The sequence below is a fragment of the Microchirus variegatus genome, assembly GCF_963457635.1.
Source record: "Microchirus variegatus genome assembly, chromosome: 4".
Lineage (NCBI taxonomy): Eukaryota > Metazoa > Chordata > Actinopteri > Pleuronectiformes > Soleidae > Microchirus > Microchirus variegatus.
The window spans coordinates 22,578,668-22,599,956 of NC_139805.1; the positions used below are offsets into that span (position 1 = coordinate 22,578,668).

General features: G+C 41.1%; 3 protein-coding genes across 3 annotated transcripts; all 3 read right to left on the bottom strand.

Annotated features, from left to right (window-relative positions):
* Nucleotides 1-5,346: 5,346 nt before the first annotated feature.
* Nucleotides 5,347-6,867, bottom strand: faslg (Fas ligand (TNF superfamily, member 6); the record flags this gene model as incomplete). Its single annotated transcript, XM_083888243.1, has 4 exons — nt 5,347-5,768; nt 5,854-5,919; nt 6,017-6,059; nt 6,586-6,867. 4 exons carry the CDS (start codon nt 6,865-6,867, stop codon nt 5,347-5,349), a joined length of 813 nt encoding a protein of 270 aa, XP_083744369.1.
* A 3,857-nt stretch (nt 6,868-10,724) lies between these two features.
* On the bottom strand, nt 10,725-14,346 carry LOC310925586 (uncharacterized protein). Its single transcript, XM_083887567.1, has 5 exons — nt 14,240-14,346; nt 14,054-14,094; nt 13,883-13,957; nt 12,931-13,120; nt 10,725-11,349 (listed from the first exon to the last, which is right to left on the bottom strand). The coding sequence occupies exons 1-5, from the start codon at nt 14,304-14,306 to the stop codon at nt 10,802-10,804; spliced, it is 921 nt and encodes a 306-aa protein (XP_083743693.1). The 5' UTR covers nt 14,307-14,346; the 3' UTR covers nt 10,725-10,801.
* A 2,777-nt stretch (nt 14,347-17,123) lies between these two features.
* On the bottom strand, nt 17,124-20,889 carry caiap (CARD- and ANK-containing Inflammasome Adaptor Protein; the record flags this gene model as incomplete). Its single annotated transcript, XM_083888244.1, has 4 exons — nt 17,124-17,870; nt 18,850-19,072; nt 19,197-19,380; nt 19,716-20,889. The coding sequence occupies 4 exons, from the start codon at nt 20,887-20,889 to the stop codon at nt 17,124-17,126; spliced, it is 2,328 nt and encodes a 775-aa protein (XP_083744370.1).
* Between the last annotated feature and the right edge of the window lie 400 nt (nt 20,890-21,289).

Here is a 21,289-nt window from a genome sequence, read left to right on the forward strand (position 1 = left end):
ACATTTGATAATTAAAAAAAAACAAAAAAAACATTTGGTCCAAAATGTGACCAAAACGTCATACTATACTATGTCGTCGACCTAAATGTCATACTACACTATTTGGTCCAAAATCTGACAATTTTTTTGAAAAAAAAAATGTTGGTCCAAAATTTGACAAAAACGTCATACTATACTATGTCGTTTTTTTGGGGGAAAAAATTTGACAAAAACGTCATACTATACTATGTCGTTTTTTTTAAGAAAAAAAATGTGTCCAAAATTGATATAAAACTTCATACTATACTTTGTTGTCCAAAATTTGACAACAACGCCATGCTATACTATGTAGCTCAACATTTGATAATTTTTTGAAAAATTGATAGAATTTGATAGAAACGTCATTTATTTCAAATAAAAATACATGTAGCTGAAATAGCCCAGTTGGGAGAGCGTCAGACTGAAGGTTCCTGGTTCAATCGGCAGCACATGTCAAAGGCCACATTGGTTGCATTGTGATTATATATGTTGTGTGATAAAATGCTATAGAATACAGTAATAAAAATGTAAACTCAGACAAAAACGTCATTCTGTCCCCCAAAATTTGACAAAAAACGACATAGTCGTTTTTTTGAAAAAAAAAAAAGTGCCCAAAATGTGACCAAAACGTCATACTATACTATGTCGTCGACCTCAATGTCATACTACACTATTTCGTCCAAAATCTGACCATTTTTTTGAAAATAAAATTTGGTCCAAAATGTGACCAAAACATCATACTATATTATGTCGTCGACCTCAATGTCATACTACACTATTTCGTCCAAAATTTGACAATTTTTTCGAAAATTTTCTGGGTCATTTTTTGGGTCCAAAATGTGACAAAAACGTTATACTATACTATGTTGACCAAAATTTGACCATTTAAAGAGAAAAAAAATTTGGACCAACATTTGACAAAAACATTATACTATAGTATGTCGTCCAAAAATATGACAAAACCATCATACTAGGTAGTCAAACATTTGACCGTGTTTTTGAAAAAAAAATTTGCTCCAAAATTTGACAAAAATCTCATACTATACTATGCCGTCCAGAATTTGACATATTTTTTTGAAAAAAATACTGTCATTGCGCAGACGCTTTTATTACAAGCGTCCTAGACGGGAATTGAGTACAACTTGCCGAGAGTGGAGTTGAACCTGTGACCATGATGTGTCTTGCACACGGGGTGCAAAACTTCATGCGATACTATATCGTCCAAAATGTGACAAAAACGTCATACTATACTAAGTCGTCCAACATTTGACATTTTAAAAAAAAATATATATTTTCGTCCAAATTTTGACAAAACGTCACACTATACTAAGTCGTCCAAAATTTGACATATTTTTGAAAAAAAAAAATTTGGTCCAAATTTTGACAAAAACGTCACACTATACTATGTTGTCCAAAATTTGATATTTTTTAGATTTTATTTTTTTATTTAGCAGAATCTTTCTCCTGTGTTGTTCTGATTCAGACTACATGCCTCCTGAGCTCCAGAGAAACCATGTAGTAGACCTTTAATAAACTGCACAGTGATATTACAGCAACTGCTGATTTATTCATTTGAATTGCTTGCAAAACTTTTTTTATGCATTCTGAAATATTGAATATTAGTCTCAACAATGGCCCTCTTATCTTAATAGCAGTGTTATAAAAACAAAAACTGGACATAATAGTGACTCAGTTAAAGTCTGAGCATCACTGTGTTGGTTTGTCCTTGGTAACGATACTAAAAGTCAAAAAAGAAAGTGAGATTTTTAAATAAATACATGACCTATAATTAAAGGATGTGGTTTTTTGTTTGATTTATATCTGTTTCTCTATTTCCGTGCAGCAAATAGATAACATTCCGTTCCAAATTCCTGTCTAAATTGTTTCTCTGTAATGACTTAAAAAATGTAAACTGTCTCTGTCCAGACTAGCGTATGGACAACATACAAACCGCGTAGTGTCCACTCATATGCCAATTTATTTCTAAATGGAAAGATAATTTACAAAATTGGCACCATATTCTATTAAAGAAAAGCTGAAACTTGCGATTGGGACCATCAACTCTTTGGTAAAATGTTTACTGATGTTATAAATAAGGTGACAATAAGTGTCATTTTTTCCAAATACTTCTGTTCCAACTGACTTGTTGCAACCAGCACAGTGGCCCCCTGGTGGCCAGTCAATATCAATTCACTTCCTATTTGGCTTCAGAAGACGACTACGTCCACTTTGTATGGGTAGTCTATGGTTGCGGGGGACATCTGTGAATATCTGGTTGCAAAAACGTTCAAAAGGTGAGGTGTGTAACTATGGAATTAGATGTGTGTCAATATTTTCAAACAACACTTTTCACGAAGCAAACAACACATTTTAAGAAGCAAATAAAATATTGATTTAATCCAAAAATATCGTATTTTATTGTTTGAAAATACAGTTGTTTTGTGCAAAGAACAAGTGTATTTTCAAACAACAAAATAGGATATTTTTGAATTATTAAATGTATATTTTATTTGCTTCTTAAAGAGTGTTGTTTGAAAACATTGACACAAATCAAATTCCATATGTAACAAAATGGGTAATTAGTTTTTCATAACCAGAAAAAGGTTCATTTTCACCACACACCGGTGTGTAAAAATTAGTGACATCTACTGGTGAGACCGCAGATTGCAACAGTGGACTCCTCCAGTGTCAAGAAAACACAGAAAAAGAAACTACGTTGTCCTTTTGTGTTGGCGTTGTAAGTTTCCACATGTGGTTGGTTTGTCTGTTTGGGCTGTGACAGAATTATGATGTAAAACAGTGATTATACTGCAGTTTTAATGCAGTTTTGTGGAGTGAGGAAAATGTTACTGTTTTAGCAGACAAGATGCCAAGCAAATAAAGAAGGAAACATGAACTAAGATGAATCACCTGCTGATTTACACATCACACCCCTCATAAATCACTGGAAACACCACGGTTACGCAAAACTAGTCATGAACACGTGGTCAAATCAAACAGAAGTCCACTTTTGGTTCCACTGATCAGTAACCACTGAAAGCCTGTGAGTAATTTGCGGTTTAGACAAGAAATGACAGCAACCTACAACTCGCAAACTCGAAATTAAGAATCATTCGGCTTGATGTTAAGTCTGACTTGATGTGAGACTCTTGTGATATTGAGACCAAAAGAAAGAAGAAGTTTAAGCGTATAAAAGCAGGAAGAAACGCGCATGAAAGTCGACTTGCACGCAGTGTGCGACCCTCATGATATTCACACAGGAAGGAAACGTACGTCAAACCTGTCTCCGTTATGTCCCCTCATCTGTGCCCAGCCTGTGCATCTTGCACGCCACTAACTTGTGTGTTTGTGGTGTACTGAAAAAGCTCGATGCGACAGTTGAATGCGAATAAGGGAGGCATTGCAACATGCAAGTGCACAATCTCTGTTCAGTGATCTGTAAGATAGACTTGAAAATGTCATTTATCCACGATTGAGTGTCAGGTTTGAGGCTGCTGCTTTACCACAGTGGAACAAATGTTAATGAAGTTCAAGAGACTGAGTTGGTGTCTTTATCTCAATACTTTCCTGTGGTCATGACCAAATCTCATGTGGGTGTTCATGACACTTCAGACTGTTCAAACACCCCACACTTTTACAGCACTTTGTAACAGCTCCACATGGACATTAAAATAGCAAGTAACGTTTAAATATAACCAAATGTCTGCCACATTCAACCCATAGCTAATCCATAGCTCCATACATATGTCTGTGTTTCTCAGTATAGTGGTGTTTAGCGCTCGTGTCGCCCGGTGACATGATTTGTTTTACATCAAGACAGACGGCGGCAACGGCAACACTGCGCGAGCAAAGCGAGACGTCTGCAAACAGGTTGGAATAGGACTGTAAACTCGTGCTGGGCGGCGTCAGCGTTAGCGCATGACGCGTTTCCATGACGACTGACCGGAAAAAGTCACGTGACGTCATGTTTACGTGACTCCCGATTTTTAAAATGAGTCTCTAAAGTAACGCTAAACTTTAAAAACAGAGGCACACAAACGCAGTAGTCCTATTTTCGTTTGACAAACAAGACCGCTCCAGTTCAACGCGCTAACCGGCGCTAAAGGAGCTAACTGGTAAACAGCGCCTGGACTACGGTGCCGCGGCACGTAAACATAACGTCACACGCGTCTTTTCTGGTAGTTGTCATGGAAACGTGTCATGCATTAACGTTGTCACTGCTACGTGCCGCGGCACCGGAGTCCAGGCACTGATTATAAGTTAGCTCCGTTAGCTCCTTTAGCGCCGGTTAGCGTGCCTACAGTTGAACTGGAGTGGTCTGTTTGTTAAACAAAAATAGGAGTACTCTGTATGTGTGCCTCTGTTTTTAAATTTAGCGTTACTTTATATAGCGTCATGCGCCTTTTTCCGGTCAGTCGTCATGGAAACAGCATGTCATGCTAACGCCGCTAACGTGCCCAGCATGACTGTAAACACAGGGTTTCAGAAGCGAACATTACTGCTTGATAAAAACAGGATAAATGCTTCCCGTCCCCGCCCGCCTCTGCGCTGCTGATGTATACGCACAAACGCTCCCTCAGCCAGGTCTGCTCATATTGCCTGACACAACATCAACAACAACAACAAAAACACCAACAGTTACGCACTGTAGCTTTAACTTAAATTATCTTTGTATTTATTTATTTTTTAAAACAGAATAATAAAACACATTTAGACATCATACATGCTAGATCGCCACCAAAATAAATATATATATATTTTTTAAAAAGGCTAAAACTTCTACAATCAGCATCGTAGTGTTAACTGACTCTACATTAAAGGTCCAGTGTGTAAGATTTAGTGAAATCTCTTTTTGCTCAGCCACGCGACCGTCCGTCCTCCTCTTATGGAACTACGGTGGCCTTCATGTACCAGAAAGGATGTTCGCATAATAAGCTTTTGCCTCAAAATCCAAAATTCAATTTCTGGCCTGGTTTAGAAACCGGCCTCTGTGAAGAAAGGGCCTTACCTTAAGTACATATTAAATACTTATTCTAAGTGATCATACACTTATACAATATAAATATATAATTGTGTTTTTAATTTTTACACAAAAAAATGGATGTTATACACTGGACCCTTACTGGATACTTATTCATCACTTTTTGTGTAACTGCTTTCCTATAACAACACATTTAACGCTCTTCACTTCACATATTGTACGTCAGAGAAATCAGATTCAACATTTGAATCACTTGGGTGAAGAGATGAGTAAGATTCATTCATGTCCGCGACCATCTTTCTTTTGAACGCTCAGACTCGAAGCCTCATCGCTGCACCACACCCTCGTCATATCTTGTAGAGACCAAAGAAGTTGCCGTAACGATTGTGACTGAGAAAGCGGGGGTGCGACACGTTCACGTAAACCGTGTCGTATTTCTGCAGCTGCATGGCTGAACCCAGGTAACTCTCCGAGGTCCACGGGTGTCGCTGCTGCTGCTGAGAGCAGAAACCGGCTCTGTGGGCGTCCATCAGGGTCAGAGGCGAGGGATGTCCTTTTCTCCTCGCGAACATGGAGTGAACGAATGAGGACGTGGGGGAACAGGTCTTAAAGATCAGCTCCACCCGGGAGTAGACGTGGTAGAGTCCGCTCTCGTTGACCTGCAGGCCTCCATCCTCGATCCGGTAAGTCACTGCCCCGGATGTGAACGCTCGGCCGCCCTTTTGCTCCCATCGCAACGTCTCACGGAAAACTACCGTTTCAATCCGTCCTACAAGAGGACACACAAGTGAGGTGTTAGTATATGTTTGGTTTTAAAATCAGAGTAAAAGGCTAAATCTGAATAAAAGTGTTACCGATCACATGAGCTGCCGGTCCGTTTCCTTTGTCTGGTCCTTGGTCCAGCTCGGGTTTAAAGTCGCCTGAAACAAACCTCACATTAGAGACATGTCATCTCCTCTTTTGCTTTGTTTGAGAACACTTTCACTTTGTTTGGGACATTTAATACGAGGGGCTCACCAATTTGCTTCTGGGGTGCATAAGTCTCTGTCGTGGGTTCATTCTGCAATGAAATGAAAGAAATCTCAATGCCACATCACACATACATACATGTACGTCTTTTTTTGTGCATCAGTGCTTTCTTTTTCTTCTTAAAAGTTCTCTCGCTGTATGACTTAGAGAGGATATCCTGTCACACTGGACCGGTGACCACAGACGCAAACGTTTGTGTCCCTGGTTTGCATTCTTTAAATGTCATGAAGAGCTGAGGTGGCTTGATTCTTCAAATGGTGAAGAAGAAAAAAAAAGTGAGTTAATTATGAAAATGTGCAGCTCTTTCCAGCCACATGTTCCACACTCCTACCTCACACCTCATCTCAACACAAAGGTGAGAGGTGATGTCTTCGAAACTTAAATTTTCACTCCATTGAAATTGTATATGATGACATATACCATACAAAGGAATCTTTTTTTTTTATTTTTTTTTTTACAAGATCTCTCCTATTGACCAACAACTTGTGATTTGCAAAGGTTAACTGCACATTTGATACGTCAGTAGAAATAAAGAGAATTTCAGATTACTCTCTTACCTCTCTCATTCCTCTCAGTTCGATCTGCATGTTGTGAACCTGAACAGCTTCAAAGCCCAGTGCTGCAAACACGAGCAGGAACAGCATCAACACGATCATGGCCAGGCAGGGGCTGACTCCCATGAAGCCTTTGCTCTTCCCATGGCTCCTCACCCTCTCCTGGGCAGGTGGGAATGACCAGCAGGGGATAAGACCTGGAGGCTGGGCAGCTGAGTGCTGCTGACTTCCACCTCTGTCCCCGAGGTACACCTCGGGGAAAGGGTAGTTCTGGTCACAGCTCATGGTGCAGGTCTTAATGAGAGAACGAGACTGTGTGTGTGCATGTGTCGCCTCTGCATGAAGGAGGTGTGTAACTGTGTCTGAGCACCTCTGTCTAAAAAGACCAAGCCTCAGCTGTCAAGTCATTTACCACCCACAAAGCCCTCCCACAGACACTCTGTGAGAATAAGTTCAGATCACTTTTCATAAACTCGCACAAGCCAAAATCTAGTGTTCTATCTTTTGCTTTGCTGGATGGTATTTATGAATAAATAGTAAACTATATAACTATATATGATACAAAAACATGTAGTTAAAGGGGCCTCCAGACAAACAGAAGTGTTTTCTAAAAAGATGCAGTGCATCATTTTTGTTGCTGTTGATGGTATTATTCTGCATCTGTTCAGTGACTATGCAACATTATTTGCATGCTTCATCTGGCTCTGACAAGCAAAACTATCAGACCCGATGAAGGGAGCACTTGTGTGTATACACCAAACAGCACAGGCATGACATATTCCATTACTACACAGTTCCTCCTCTATGTGGGTGGGGTCATCATAGCACACTTCCGTACTTCCTGCATGAACGTGGTCACTGAACTGAAATACAGCTGAACGGGGTGTGATTCGTCTCACGATCACTGTCGCTCAAATACACCAGACTCCTCTGTTAAATATTCAGATGTTTAGAAATTTCCTTGCTAAATGTTCTGGGGATGTTTACGTCTTTTTAACTGATCTGCAGTTCAGCATTGTTCGCCTTGGTTCTCGTGTCGGACGTCGCGTTCACGACTCTTCCAGTGACAATGTCACATTTTAGCAGCTACCAAAAAAAGCACGAGGTACTAACCCTAACGGAAGAACAAAAACAAACCGAGTCGAGCAGCACCAGAACTGTATAATGGAAGTGTTTTGCAAGCAGCAGATAATTGCCTCTGATCAGCATGTAACTGGCAGCGGACAACTGCGACCACTCCATCCCAGCCGACGTGTTCCGATGGGAACACCTGACGCGGAAATTAAGCCTGGCTTCACACATCACTTGGTGGTTCCTCCAGGTCAAAGATTGTGTCCTGTGTAACGGGAAAAAGTATCCTGACAACATGACACAGCACACTCCATGCCTCAGACTTGCGTAGCTTGAACTAGCCTTTTTCTCACCAAGGTCATGTTGTAGTCTCCTGTACATAGCTGGCGATGACATTTAAGGGTATTCTCACATTATGTTAATTGCTGTGGACCAACATAACCAGCTTGGAGTCCCCAGACCATTGCTTGCATTTCCTTCCCCTGTTGCAAAAGCCCCCGCCTGACCCCAACATCACTGGCAACCACCTCACCCATGGGAAAGACATCTGTCCATTAAGTCATAGTCATATGACCAGCACTTTATATGTAACTACTCTTGTGGTTCTCTGTAGCTTTTGATTTATCCACGGATATCAAAGTTTTCCTTTAAATTGGAACAATTTTCTGAATTGGTCAGCCAATTGATACATTATCAGTGCTTATGCAGAGTATATATATATATATATAGTAGGTAAACAGTGATGCAGCAGTCTCAGTAGTACCCTGTGTATTCTTGGTGGGAAGCTGCTGCTGCCACATGAAAAGCACATCTGTCTCTGCACCAAATGTTAGACGCTGGCAGCAAGAGCAGACGGCAGTATTTTACAGAGGTGAGAATTAACCCTAACCAATACCTTACAGGAAAGACGCACACACACACACACTCTCCTCCCCACTAAGGAGTCAATACCGTTGTGGTCGCACTGACATTTCTGGGTGCGTTTCCAGGGATACGAAGCCGTTTCACTGCTTTTTCACTGCGGTTTCAGCAGTTTCCATGAGAGATGAGTTTTCATCTGAAGCTCTTTTTTTTTTTTTAGAAAAACTAGCCCACTTCAGTGGTCTTTTGGTGGTTTTCATTACGGGGGGGGGGGGGGGGATCTTTCTGACGAAGAACTCAATTCATACATTTTTGCAATGTGCAGCAGCAGCGCAAACGTTTTGTTTCCATGATCAATATGTGTGAATGTGAGCCAGTATTACAGCACTAGCTTTAGTGTTTTTATGTCCGTCAAACTGGTTTAGAGTGGAGTGATGTGACTGAAAGTTGGTCTCATACACTACTCACACAAAGTTATGAAAAGCTCATGCTAGTTATATTTTACCATGAAAGCAGGGCATTTAAATAGAAGCATGCAATGGTAATTTCTTTATCTCAAACAAGAGCTAACAACAGTGGTGGCAATGCCACAACAACAAATCTCAATGTCTCAATAACTTGATCAATTTTTTATCTCATGATGTCATCATTTGATGAAGAGGACTGTTTGAATACAAATTGTCACTGAACCAGAACTTTCACCTATTCAATAATAATTGAACCACTACATTAGACAGTTAGAGAACAGCATGTTATTCAAGTACTGAAACATTGGAACAATTGGACATGTGCTTTCAAAAGTTTAGAGAAAGTTAACTTCACCTGTAAAGGTTATAGTGCATTTTAGTGCATTCTGAAATTGAATCCAATCCATTTGTGAGTAGTGTATATTAACAAGCTGTCAATGAATTTAACTCACAAATGTGTATGCAATGCTCAAGCATGTATTGAATAAACCTGTTGTAATAAAGCTTTTTTCATAGCATGATATTTGTCAAGATGAATTAGTAGGACAAACATAATTTTTATGTATAACATGAATTTGGGTTTAAGAGAGGGTCATGCTATTATTAAAGGAAATGTGTTATTAACCATGTAACCACCTTTTCAGGTCACACTAAAAACATCTGTATTTTCTGGATGTGTTCCAACAAAGTGATTGAACAATAATTTAAACCGACTGGTCACTGTAAAATTGCTAAAACAATTTTTTTTTCTAAAGCAGCTGACATCTGTGTTGCAATCTTGCATCTCTGCCTTCTTCTGGATCTAAGAAGCCATCGTTACTTTTTTCCTTCCCCTTATGTATTTTTTTGTGCGTGTGTGTTTATTTTGGTAACTGCGAGGGATTCTCTCAAGAGTCACCTTCAGTTTAGTTTCATTTTTCCAGACTCACGCCGAGTCAATGGGAACTCCATTGCAACATGCAAACAAAACTTCAGGGCTAAACTACGTCAGGACTTAACCATAAACTGCAGAGTGTCTACTTTCTAGAAGCTGATGTCTCGGTTTCCCAGAAGTGTCATGCTGAAAGCGGTCCTCGCAGTAGCAGTAGCAGCAGCATCAGCAGCAGCGGCGGCAGCACCACAGAGTGGGTTAAGTGGGAGGGTGAACTGTGGGGTCTAACCAGATCATGCTCAGAGCTGCTTCAGTTATTATGAACGCACAGGAGACTCGAATGAATCACTGAGTCAGCAAGTATCTCTGTCAATTCCCACGATCTCCATCCTTTCTGCTGTATAATGGAGACACCCGTGGTCACGATGACACAAATCTATCTTTTATGTAGCAGAAATTATGAGAGGGGGATTTAAGTTGAAATTGAAACTTATCAAGTTATTGTGTTTTATCTTCCTTCTACCAAATCTGTATAGATCTACAAAGATATACGGCTGGTGGCAGACCATTGGTTTTGTTTTGGGGCTGATTTACTGTGTTTGGCTTGGGGGGGGGGGCACTCTTCCTGAATGACTGATGCAAAAGTCTCACTGAGAATTAGAGTGAAGGGAAACCTGTTTGCCACTGCTGACAGCTGGAAAATATAATCGGCTCAAACCCCCCCCCCCCCTAAACTGACAATGTACTCCACCATTTGACTCATCCCTCTTTGCTTTAATTTTCAAAACTGCTGCTGTTGCTGCAAACATGTTTTAATTTTGTAGTTCACACAAACCATCAGCACTTATGACGCTTCTGAATGAACACAGGATACAAGAGGGGGGGGGGGGGCGTCATTAAAGTGATTCTATGTAAAGCAAAAATGTAGAAAACACTAGATTATTCCAGTTCATGATCGTGTGTCACAGTCCTCATCAGAGGAGGAGTAACAGTCTAATCCAAGTAAATGACCAGGCCTCTCCACTGCTGTGCTTGTGTTTGATGATTTCTCTTCACAGTCTGTTTTATATTCTTGGACAGCAGTGGACACCGGAGTCACTGTTGTCCCACCATCTTCCTGTGTGTCTCTGTTCAGTGATGAACATATTTGCCCTGACTGGTAATTAGTCAGATTTGGCAGGCCCGACTGCAGAACTCTGGCCAGGTTGTGTGTTTGAGAGGAGCTGAGCTCAACTGAAGGTCCTCTGAACGCAGCAGTGGCCACTGCCAGCCTCGTCTGGTCAAAGGAGAGCGGCTGGTTCTGGTCTTTCTCTGAGGTTTCTGACACCAGGTTGATAGGGACAGAGGTTTGACGTCTGCCCGCTGAACAGCTGAGAGGTCCCTGCTTCATAGTGGCTGAGGTTCTGTGACATCCTCCCAAACTGTTAGTAAAGTCGCTCTCTGTGCCACTGCACTCACTGCTCTTCTCCTGGGACTCACTGTGTCGAGCTTCTTTCACTATAAGCCAGATATGTAGAGAAATGAAGGTCAGCAGCTTAGTCCACCCTTAAAAAACTAAAAATTTTACAAACAGATAAGAAGCAATAGAAAGTTACAGTTTTATTTTTTGGGATTGGGATTTAATGTTTTTTTTTTTGTTTTCTGATTTTTCAATTTCTTAAATGTCAATAATTTCTGGTTTCTTTGCTCCATATAATCAAGAAATCATTATTAAAAGGGAATACTTTTGGTTTGTGGACACTCATCATTTCCAGATCAACATTTTACAGACCAAACAAGTAATTGACAGATGAATCAATGATGAAACTACATTTCACATAAATCCTTCACTAAGCACAGACTGTAAACAATTGTTTGTTCAAACATTATGTTTTTAAAAGGCTGGTTATGATTAGGTGGTAAAGGCATCACCACGTGTGTTGTTAACAGCTTGGTAGTTTAACATTTGAATATTTGTGTTGGTCAGGGTATATGCAGGAATCCTGAATTTAATTTTAACACCTTTTTAAGACGTTTTTCAAGACCTTCTCAAAATATTTTAAGTCTTTATCGCCACTTCAAGCTGTAATCAGCAACACATATTTAACTTACAAGAGTTTTAGTTTGCAGTTAAATCTATAGAACACAACCATTCAAAGGAACTCATAAACTGGAAAGAATAAATTAAACCAAAGGCAAGGTTTATACGTGCAAGCGGAGGAGGAAAATAAATAATTCATGCAAACTTTTTGCAGTCAAATTCTATGGACAAAATTGAATTTTTTATACTTTTTAAGGGCCTTCATTTTCCCAAAATGTATTTATCAACTATTAATACTTTTTAAGACCCCACGGACACCCTGGCACCGTAAGGAGCCATATCTGTTGAATTTTTTCAAAAGGCTGGTTAGGATTAGGTGGTAAATGAATCAACACAAATGTATTGTTAACAGGTTAACAACATGAATTTCCCACTAAAACGATGTAAATACCAGGGATGAAAAGGTAATGCATTATCAGTCGTGATCTGAATGTTTTCAAATTGCAAATGCTACAATTAAAATTGTTTCATTTGTGACTGTTCTATGCCAAGTAAAAACTATAACAGAGGAATTGTTAAACTGAAGCTTTATTTATAAAAACATCATATTGCGAATTAAATTGCGGTCACAATATCTGACAGAAACATTTCCATTATATATTTTACTTAGATCTTTGACACAAGGCTGCAATTTCACTGTCAGACTTTGTGGTATCAAGACCACCGTAGCAAATTCAACTTATTATTATTAAATAATTTATATAAAAGCAAAAAAAAGGTAACTGGCTTGAATTAATTGTTATAACTGTATGAAATTAACTGACCAAAATAGAGACTTTCTTTAAATATTGCACATTGAAATGTTCACTTTAACAAGGGCCAGCTACACACCATGAAACACCACACTACATACATTCCGAACCAAAGAATTGACAGTCATATTTGGAACATGTGTTGACTGATTGGATCCATGAAATGAATATTGCAGGAACTGCCTCACGCCATTTCTCAACAGCATTTGCAGTATGTGTGAGATGTGAGTCACCTTTGACACTTACCTGTTCTCTGAGTGTCTTCTGACTCTGCTCTTCTTTTGCAGTATGCCCGAGGTGTCCATGGCTTATGTTTACAGGAGGGGTCGAGTACTCGCAGTTTGGCAATGAACCTTTTATATTCTCTCTCTAGAGCCTCAACGCACAGCTGGAACTCGGCTATCTTCCTCTCTGGGTAATGAGACAGTTGGGACTGCTGTGAGGGAAAAGACAAACACGTGAAAGTGAGGTCATTAGCAAACACCAACAACTCACATCATAATTAACATTTACCAATCACTTTATTACATACACCTGTTCAAATGCAATGTTTATGCTGTGCAAACATACTTTGAGACAATACTGCATGGCGCAAGAGCTGATCTAATTATCAACTTTTTTTTTACTAGGAGCCCAGTGGCCCTGAACTGAAAGTTTAGTGGTCATAGATGTCTTGAACACAACCTAGACAGTCTTGTCCAGAACCTATGGAAAATGTGTTTTTATTGCATTTCAAAGTTGATAATTTTGTTCGATTAAAAAGTGCAATTGTGGGACTTTTAACTTGAAATTTCTGAAAACCTGTGGAGTAAAATTGTCTCATTTACAGTATGATAATAGTCATACATGCCCTGAACACAACCCAGTCAGTCCTTGTAAGAATTTATGGAAAATGCATGTTTTTATTACATCGCCAATTTGAGAATTTTTTCGATTTAAAAATGCAACTATGGGACTTTCAACTTGAAATGTCTCTAAAACTGAAGGGTAAATTGTCTGATATCCAGTGCACTAGTAGTTATCAATGTGCTGAACACACATTTTTCATTTTTAATCATAATTTCACAGAAGACTCTTTATACAGCTGCTCAAAGCTGCTGATTTTACTGTAAAAGCCTTTGAAAGGAGAGGCTAAAATGCAGCGTCAGATAGTTTGACCGCATACGTATACAAACAAATACACAAATGATTGACTTACTTGCAGATAATACTCTATTTCATTCTTGATGCTGGGGATCCACTTTTTGACAGAGGCAGCTGAATTGAGAGTGGACTGTGAAATAAAACGCGTTGGTTGTAGTTAAATAGTGCAGGTTATTAAAAGAGAAGCCTTAACACGTTTAGTAGCAATTAATAATGTCTCTTTTACCAGCTTGGGTCTGCGGTCTTGAACATCTTTGAGGCGCCCCTCTGTACAAGAACATTTGGAAGGGTCATGTTGTTATTGTTTTTTAGCTTCGGTAGTGGCTAACAGCTAGTTATCGCCACATGCTATTCTTTTTTTTTAATTAATAGACCAACTGCCGGCTGCTTGTGTTGTTTGCGCGCTGCTTACCTTCCCTCTCCTTCTGAAGCCACAGTCTGTTCAGTCTGCCTTGCTGCTTCTCCTCATTCCTCGCCATCGCACAGTCCACTCTTCCGCCGAGCTAAGCTAACCCGTGCTGGTGGCTAAGCACCTAGCACCAAGAACCAAACAATGTCACGTGACACACGGAGCTCTCGTGTGAAATACCGCGAGAGCAACTTCGATAAAGCACCTATCATTTAATTTGTAAAAACTCTGTGTGAGAGGTATGAAATAAGAGGCAGACAAATCTTGTATTGTGGAATTTTATGTTGTAAGACATATATTATCCTTTCTAGATGTAATGTGTTTATTAATACACATTTTAATAGGGGCTGTTGCTTGTTTCCATGACATAAGAGGTGTTTGTTCTGCTGTGATGAGGCGCTTTGGTTAGTTTTCTTAATACTTCAGAAACACATAGGATAATTATCAAGGCTTCCAGGGTTAGAGAAACTTTGATAATATATGAAATTATTTAAAAGATTTTCGACCAGAATGATGCAGTTCTGGGGCATAGTGCAAAACTATGTGCAAGGGTTGCCTCTGTGGAATGGCATTATCAGGCAGTGTCTAGCGTTGTTTGTGTATAATACTCAAGACTTTCTTCTTGAATGTGTTTGAAGCTGACAAACGTATCCCCAATATAAAGATCATTGAGACTATGAATCACTCGATCGCTCCATGTAGAACGGGTTTTATCCAATGAAGATGGAATGAATGGAGGATTCCTTGCAGTTGGTAGAGCATGCACATTTAATGCATCATTTACTATCTTTAACACTTTTTTTTTTTACTTTATATTAAACATTAACCATAATTATTACTACTCTGCTTTCCACTTACAATAATTACATATTTCCTGCAGATAAGCCAGTGACAATTTAACATGAAGCTTCTCTACTTTACTAGTGAAAATAGAGTGAATATTATCTAAAGAGGACATAATGGCTGCTGATAGGCATAAGTATTTCCAATGAAGGGTTGTCACCAAAACCACTGGGTTACTAAGTAGGTGATGGTGGGATTTTGAAAAACATGTTTTTTTCACATTCAGCTACATTTGAACTAATCTAAACATCTCACCCTCCTCCTCCTCCACCACCATCTCACTTTCCATTCCAAGGAACGTCATAAAGACAGAGTAATGAAAGTAATAATAATAAGCAATTAAACTGGTCACTGGCTTTGCTATTTAAAGTGTGTTAATACGTTATTTTTAAACAAAACAGGAGTCAGTATAATGTTTGACGCTAGAACAGACCTGATACTTGGCTGCAAAACGCTGATGAACTGAACTCTGGACATCAGAGGCAGAAAAATAAGTTTCCTCACATGTGGCAAAATAAAAAGGCCTGCAGTTTCCCATGACCTACAAAGAAGTATATTTTATATAGTGATGGTGCCATCAAGGTAAAACCACATGTGTGTACCACATACCAACATGTACTCTGAATGCTCTTCAGAGCATTTTTCAAGCACACAAGTTTCAACAAAGAAGTAACTGCATCTGTAAAACTTGTGTTGTTGCATGATGAAAAGTGTCTCCAATCTCACCAGTTATGATTCACCTCAATATGTAAGCATGTGGGAAAAGTCACACTTTTTTTTTTGCTGTGTGGGGAATCACTATGAGTTCTGTGGTTGGAACACAGCCATTTTACCACAGGTCATTAATATGTATTTGCATATTAATGAGGAAACTTCTTTTTTCCAAAACGTCTGTAAGCTCAAACATTGAAAAAGGCTTATTCTTTTTAGGAGAAATTAAATCTGATCTAGTTGTATTTTGGCGTGTCTTCTCACATAATTGTGCATACTGATGAAGTAAAACTCCACATGAGGCTCACTGGTACCGCTCAACAGCCAAACAACCATTCACTCTCACACACACGGTCAATTTAGAGTGTCCAGATTAGCTAATCTCCAAATCTGCATGTTTTTGGACTGTGGGAGGAAACACATGGACACACATGGGGAGAACATGCAAACTCCATGCAGAAAGGCCCTTGTTCCGATCAGGTCGTGAACCAGGGTCTTCTTGCTGTAAAGGCAAGAGTTGCTACCACTACACCAACCATGTGGCACTGAAGTAAAACTCACTTTTTTAAAATGCATGTAAACATTTTTGATGTCAAACCACATTACTTGGGTTCAGGTTACTACATTCAAATTCAAAATACCGAGGTCTTTTAGGTTATGTTTTCTGACGTAACTGGCAACCCATGGTTGCTCGGCAGCTGAGACTCTACCGATTGCAATGATTGGTAGACGGCAGTAGGTGGCGCCACATGCCAAAACATGATTTCAAAACATAAACATGATTTGCAGTCTGCAAAAACATTTTTTTAATGTAAATATTTTGTCTGTACTGTTGTTGTTGGTGAGTTCAGTTTGTTATATGAACATTATTCCTGAGTCTCTGTGACATATTAGGAGGATTTTATGGTCAGTTGCTTTTGATTTATTACATAGTGCACCTTTAAATATGCAACAGAAGCTCAACAACACTTCATTACAACACAATTGATTTTGGGCAAACAATAAGCCATTAGCCATGCAAACAACAACACACGGCAATGAAAGGCTTCTACTGGTTTTGTTTTAAAATTCAAGGCTTGGCCTCCATCTGAGTGTGAATTGGTTATGCAAGATCAGTTGTGTAATGACAATAAAGATCCTTTCCCTTTTTCTTATGTTAAGATGGTTAAATAAAAAGATATTATGTTATTTGGTCCACAGAAATACACCCACCATGGTCGAAGCTGATTGGATGAGCTGTTGTTAACAAAGACAAACATCAGTGTTTCACGGTGAGATTAATCTCACTGAGCTATCCTTCCACGTTCACATCTTTTTGTTGTCTTCTCTTCGTTTACTTGATGAGAAACATCTTCCTCCTCAGCAGAGTCGCCACAGCCTCATGTTCTGCCGTGTCTCCGCTCTCGGCCACCTGCAGCGGTGTCTTGCCCACGTTATTTGTCGCCTTCAGCAGGTTCACCTTCCTCTGTCCCGCCGCCTGGCCCCAGTTTACAAGCCTCTTTACCACCTCCTGGTGTCCACCTCGGGCAGCACAGTGCAAAGGAGTGTCTTTGCTGTGATCTGTGGTGTTGACCTTTGCCCCGGCCTCCAGCAGAAGCACAGCCACGCTGTCATGGCCCTTCTCCGCTGCAGCCTGGAGCGGTGTTTTCCTCCATGCGTTTCTCTCCTCTATCCCCTTTTTGTTACTAAGGGAGCGTAGAAGAGCTGAAACCACGCAGGCATGACCACCTGCTGCTGCGTAATGTAGAGCCGTGGAGCCGTCCATGTCTTTGGCGTCTCCCTTTGCCTTGCGAGACAACAGTGAATTGACGGCCTTTAAATTCCCTGCCATGGCAGCCAGGTGGAGGGCAGCTTTTTTCTTGTTGTCAGTGTGAGCTGGGTCGGCTTTGGCTGACAGCAGCAAGTCCACCACTCTGCTCCCTCCATGACAGGAGGCCGCCCAGTGCAGCGCAGTCCTTCCCTGACGGTCCTTCAGGCCTGAATCAGCCTTGTTTTGAAGAAGCTGGATCACTGTGTCTGCATGGTCAAGCTGACTGGCTAAGTGCAGTGGGGTCAGTCCATCCTGGGCTACTGCGTTTACCTACAGAAATGACACACAAGTCATCGGATTTCACAGACATGATCATAAATACAAGGGGTAGGTACCACTCTGTCCATCCATCCATCTTTTACCGCTTTATCCTCCACATGAGGGTCAAGGGTCACTGGTGCCAAACCCAGCTGACATAGGACGAAAGGCGGGGTACACCCTGAACGGGTCGCCAGTCCATCACCACATATAGAGACAAACCTCCGCTCTCACACTCACAGTATCACTGTCCATATTCATTTAAATACATGTCAGAAACATGAGGCTGGCTTTACACAATAAAGTTCCCGGGTGCAACCGACAAAATATTTGACCAGATGTGCCTTTCGTTTAGACGGCGACAGCGTATTTGGGGCTTAAAAACATAAAAAAATGAACACCACCCTCTAGAGTGGAAATCTTAAAAACGCTCCACCGTCACGTTCCCGTCTAAAGAGTTCAAAACGCAAAAGTGCGCTCTGAGCTGCTCACGCTGGCTATCGTCCTGTACGCGTTTATGTCAGATCCATGTGCAGTAACAGCCAAACAACAACAAACATGTCGGATTATATCCATCAGTCGGACATTCAAGTTGCTGTAGCTGCTCTGATACATATCCAGGAGTCATTTCAGCAATTAAGCCGAGTTCATGTTTTGGTTTTTCGACTGTGGGCTACTCAGCGCTACTAGAGAGAAGTAGAAGGAAGTTTCAACGCATGCGTGCGCTCCTGGTGTTATTGTATGGCAGTGCTTCACAGTGCCACCTAGCCACCTGGCATGCATACTACATCAAATTTCACACACTTTTGCGTCACCGTGTGCATGCAGATTTCCACCCAAAGACGCTTGTCTATACGCGAAAATAAAAAGTGGGAACGCGGCGCCACTTTCACGGTTTTTGTGTTCAGATCGTTGTCGTGTAGAGCTAGCCTGATACACACTTTGGAAATGTGTCTCATGTCTTGAGACTGTCTCAAGAAATGTTAATTACCTGTGCTCCAGCTTTCACCAACACACCGACCAAGTCTGATCTATTGCACTGAGCGGCCAGGTGTAGAGGATTTTGCGCTTTAGGTCCAGTTACGTTGGGGTCCAAACCCTTTTCCAGCAATGTTTGGACTATGGGCAAACTGCCACTGTGAACAGCCAGGTGTAAGGCTGAGGAGAGGTCAGATAAAGTAGCGTCTATTTTGGCCTGTTTTGCAAGTAGCACTCTGGAATGAAGAGAAACTATGAGATCACTCTTTATTATCACTGAACACACCAAGGCAGGATATTGGGTACACCTGATTGAAGTGACGTTTATGCACAGTCAAAAATGGTGTGTTCCCAGTTTACCTGAAGACTTCAGTGTGTCCCAGCTCAGCTGACAGAAGGAGAGGAGTGTATCCCCGTTTGTCACGCACATTAACGTTTTCCCCATTGTCCGTCAGAACCGTTACCGTTGCATGCTGGTTCTGTTTCACAGCTGAGAAGAGAGCCGGGCCCAGCACTTCTTCACTCAGAGCTTCTTCGGCATTCGCTGTGGTTTGAAGAGAAAACAAGGACATGAGTTGCATCTTTCTATATGAGGACGACTTCTGCGTAATAATTCAGGAAGGAAACATTGTACTGATGAAAAACAGAGACGCAGCAGCTTGTGAACAGGCAAGGCAGGCAACTGCTTGGGGCCCCGAGCCGATAGGGCCCCCCCCCGACACCCCGATTTATATTTTCACATGCTTTTTAATTACGTGGTTTTTTCCATGTTATTTTATTAATTTTGAAAAAAAAAGAACACTGGTTGGAAGGGCCCCATGAGAATTTTTGCTTAGGGCCCCTACAAACTCTAGAATCGCCTCTGATGAAAAACCTCACCTAGCAGCAGGTGAAGAATTGATTCTTGATTGCGTTTAATAGCTTCGTTTATGACGTCACCGTCAACTTTAGCTCCTGCACGAAGAAGGACAGCCACAGTGTTCTCGTTGCCCCTGGCAACTGCGTAAAACAGGGCTGTTTGACTGCGGTTGTTTCTGGCATCGACGGTGGCCCCGCTCTGCAGCAGCAGCTCAGCCAGTCTCCAGTTGTCTTCCACAGCTGCCATGTGCAGGAAAGTGTCCTGAGACTGTCTCTCAGTCTGCTCCTCCTCCTTCTCCTCCTTCACCAGCGCTTTCACCGAACCGTGGTGCTCATTCTCTGCTGCCAGGTGAATGGGGGTTTTATTGTGCAGATCCACAGAGTACATGGGGGCCCCGGCATTTAAGAGGCTCCTGACTATCTCAGTGTGACCCCTGCTGGCCGCATCATGAAGAGCAGTGCGACCGTTGTTATCATGCAGGTCAATTCTGGCTCCTTTACGGATCAAAAGCTCAGTGATGGATAGATGCCCGTGTTTGGCGGCTACGTGTAAAAGAGTCTCACCGGAGGAGGTGACCGAGTTAATGTTGGTGTCATCTAACAGCTCCTCCAGCAGTGCCAGATCCCCGTCTGTAGCGATCGTGTACATCAGGTTTTCTGCTGTACCTTGTGCTGCTTTGTCCTCTATTGTTTCAGTTTGCGCACAGTCGCTGTCTTCTCTGTTTGTCTTCTCATTTGCTTCAGAATCAAATGCACTTTGAGAAATCGCCAGCGTCTTTGTGCCTCTTCTTGCCATCCCCTCCTTTTCCTTCTCCAGCAAATAACCAATCAGCTGTCTCTTGGTGTCTTTGACGTGCTTGTTGACATGCTCCACGTAGGTCCTGACCCGCTGATAAAGGTCAGGCTCGGCCAGCATGAGACAGGGATGGAAAAACTTCCGACATGCCCGTTCACCTCTGGCCTCCAGGATGTCAAGGACCCTGGAGTTCTGATCCGTCCGGGTACCGATGGTCAGAATAATGGATCTCTTGGCTGCCGTCATGACTCCCTCTGTGACCAGTAGATCCAGTAGATCCTCCGTGTGCGAGATCCCGTACACCAGATCCCTTCTCTTTGCCCGGATCACATCCACAGCATATGGGTTGATATAGTTTGATACCGTTTGAGCATCAAAACCTCTGAGCACATTATACATGATTAAGTCTGTTCAGTAGGAATCTACGACCTCCAACCTTCAGATCACTGCAGTAACTTCTTGTTATGTGTGTGTGTGTTTGTGTGTTTTATTCTTTAGTGTAACGTAAAACACTTCCAACCTAGCAACGAAACACAGACAAAAACCATTGAAGGAAACTCTGAGCCTCTCTGTCTGCCCTTTGTGAGATTATGTGACCAAATCACAAGGTTAGTTTTCATGCGGCGTGGTAGTCATGGCAACACACGTACACAGTATAGACGTATCATGTGCTACCTAATCATTAGAAAAAATGGTTTCTTCATGCAAGAAAAGACGTTGTTCTTTAAAACATAACAGGAGAACAGATAAAAATATAAGGTCTGGAAATATAGAATTTAGGTTCATCATTTGTTAATTT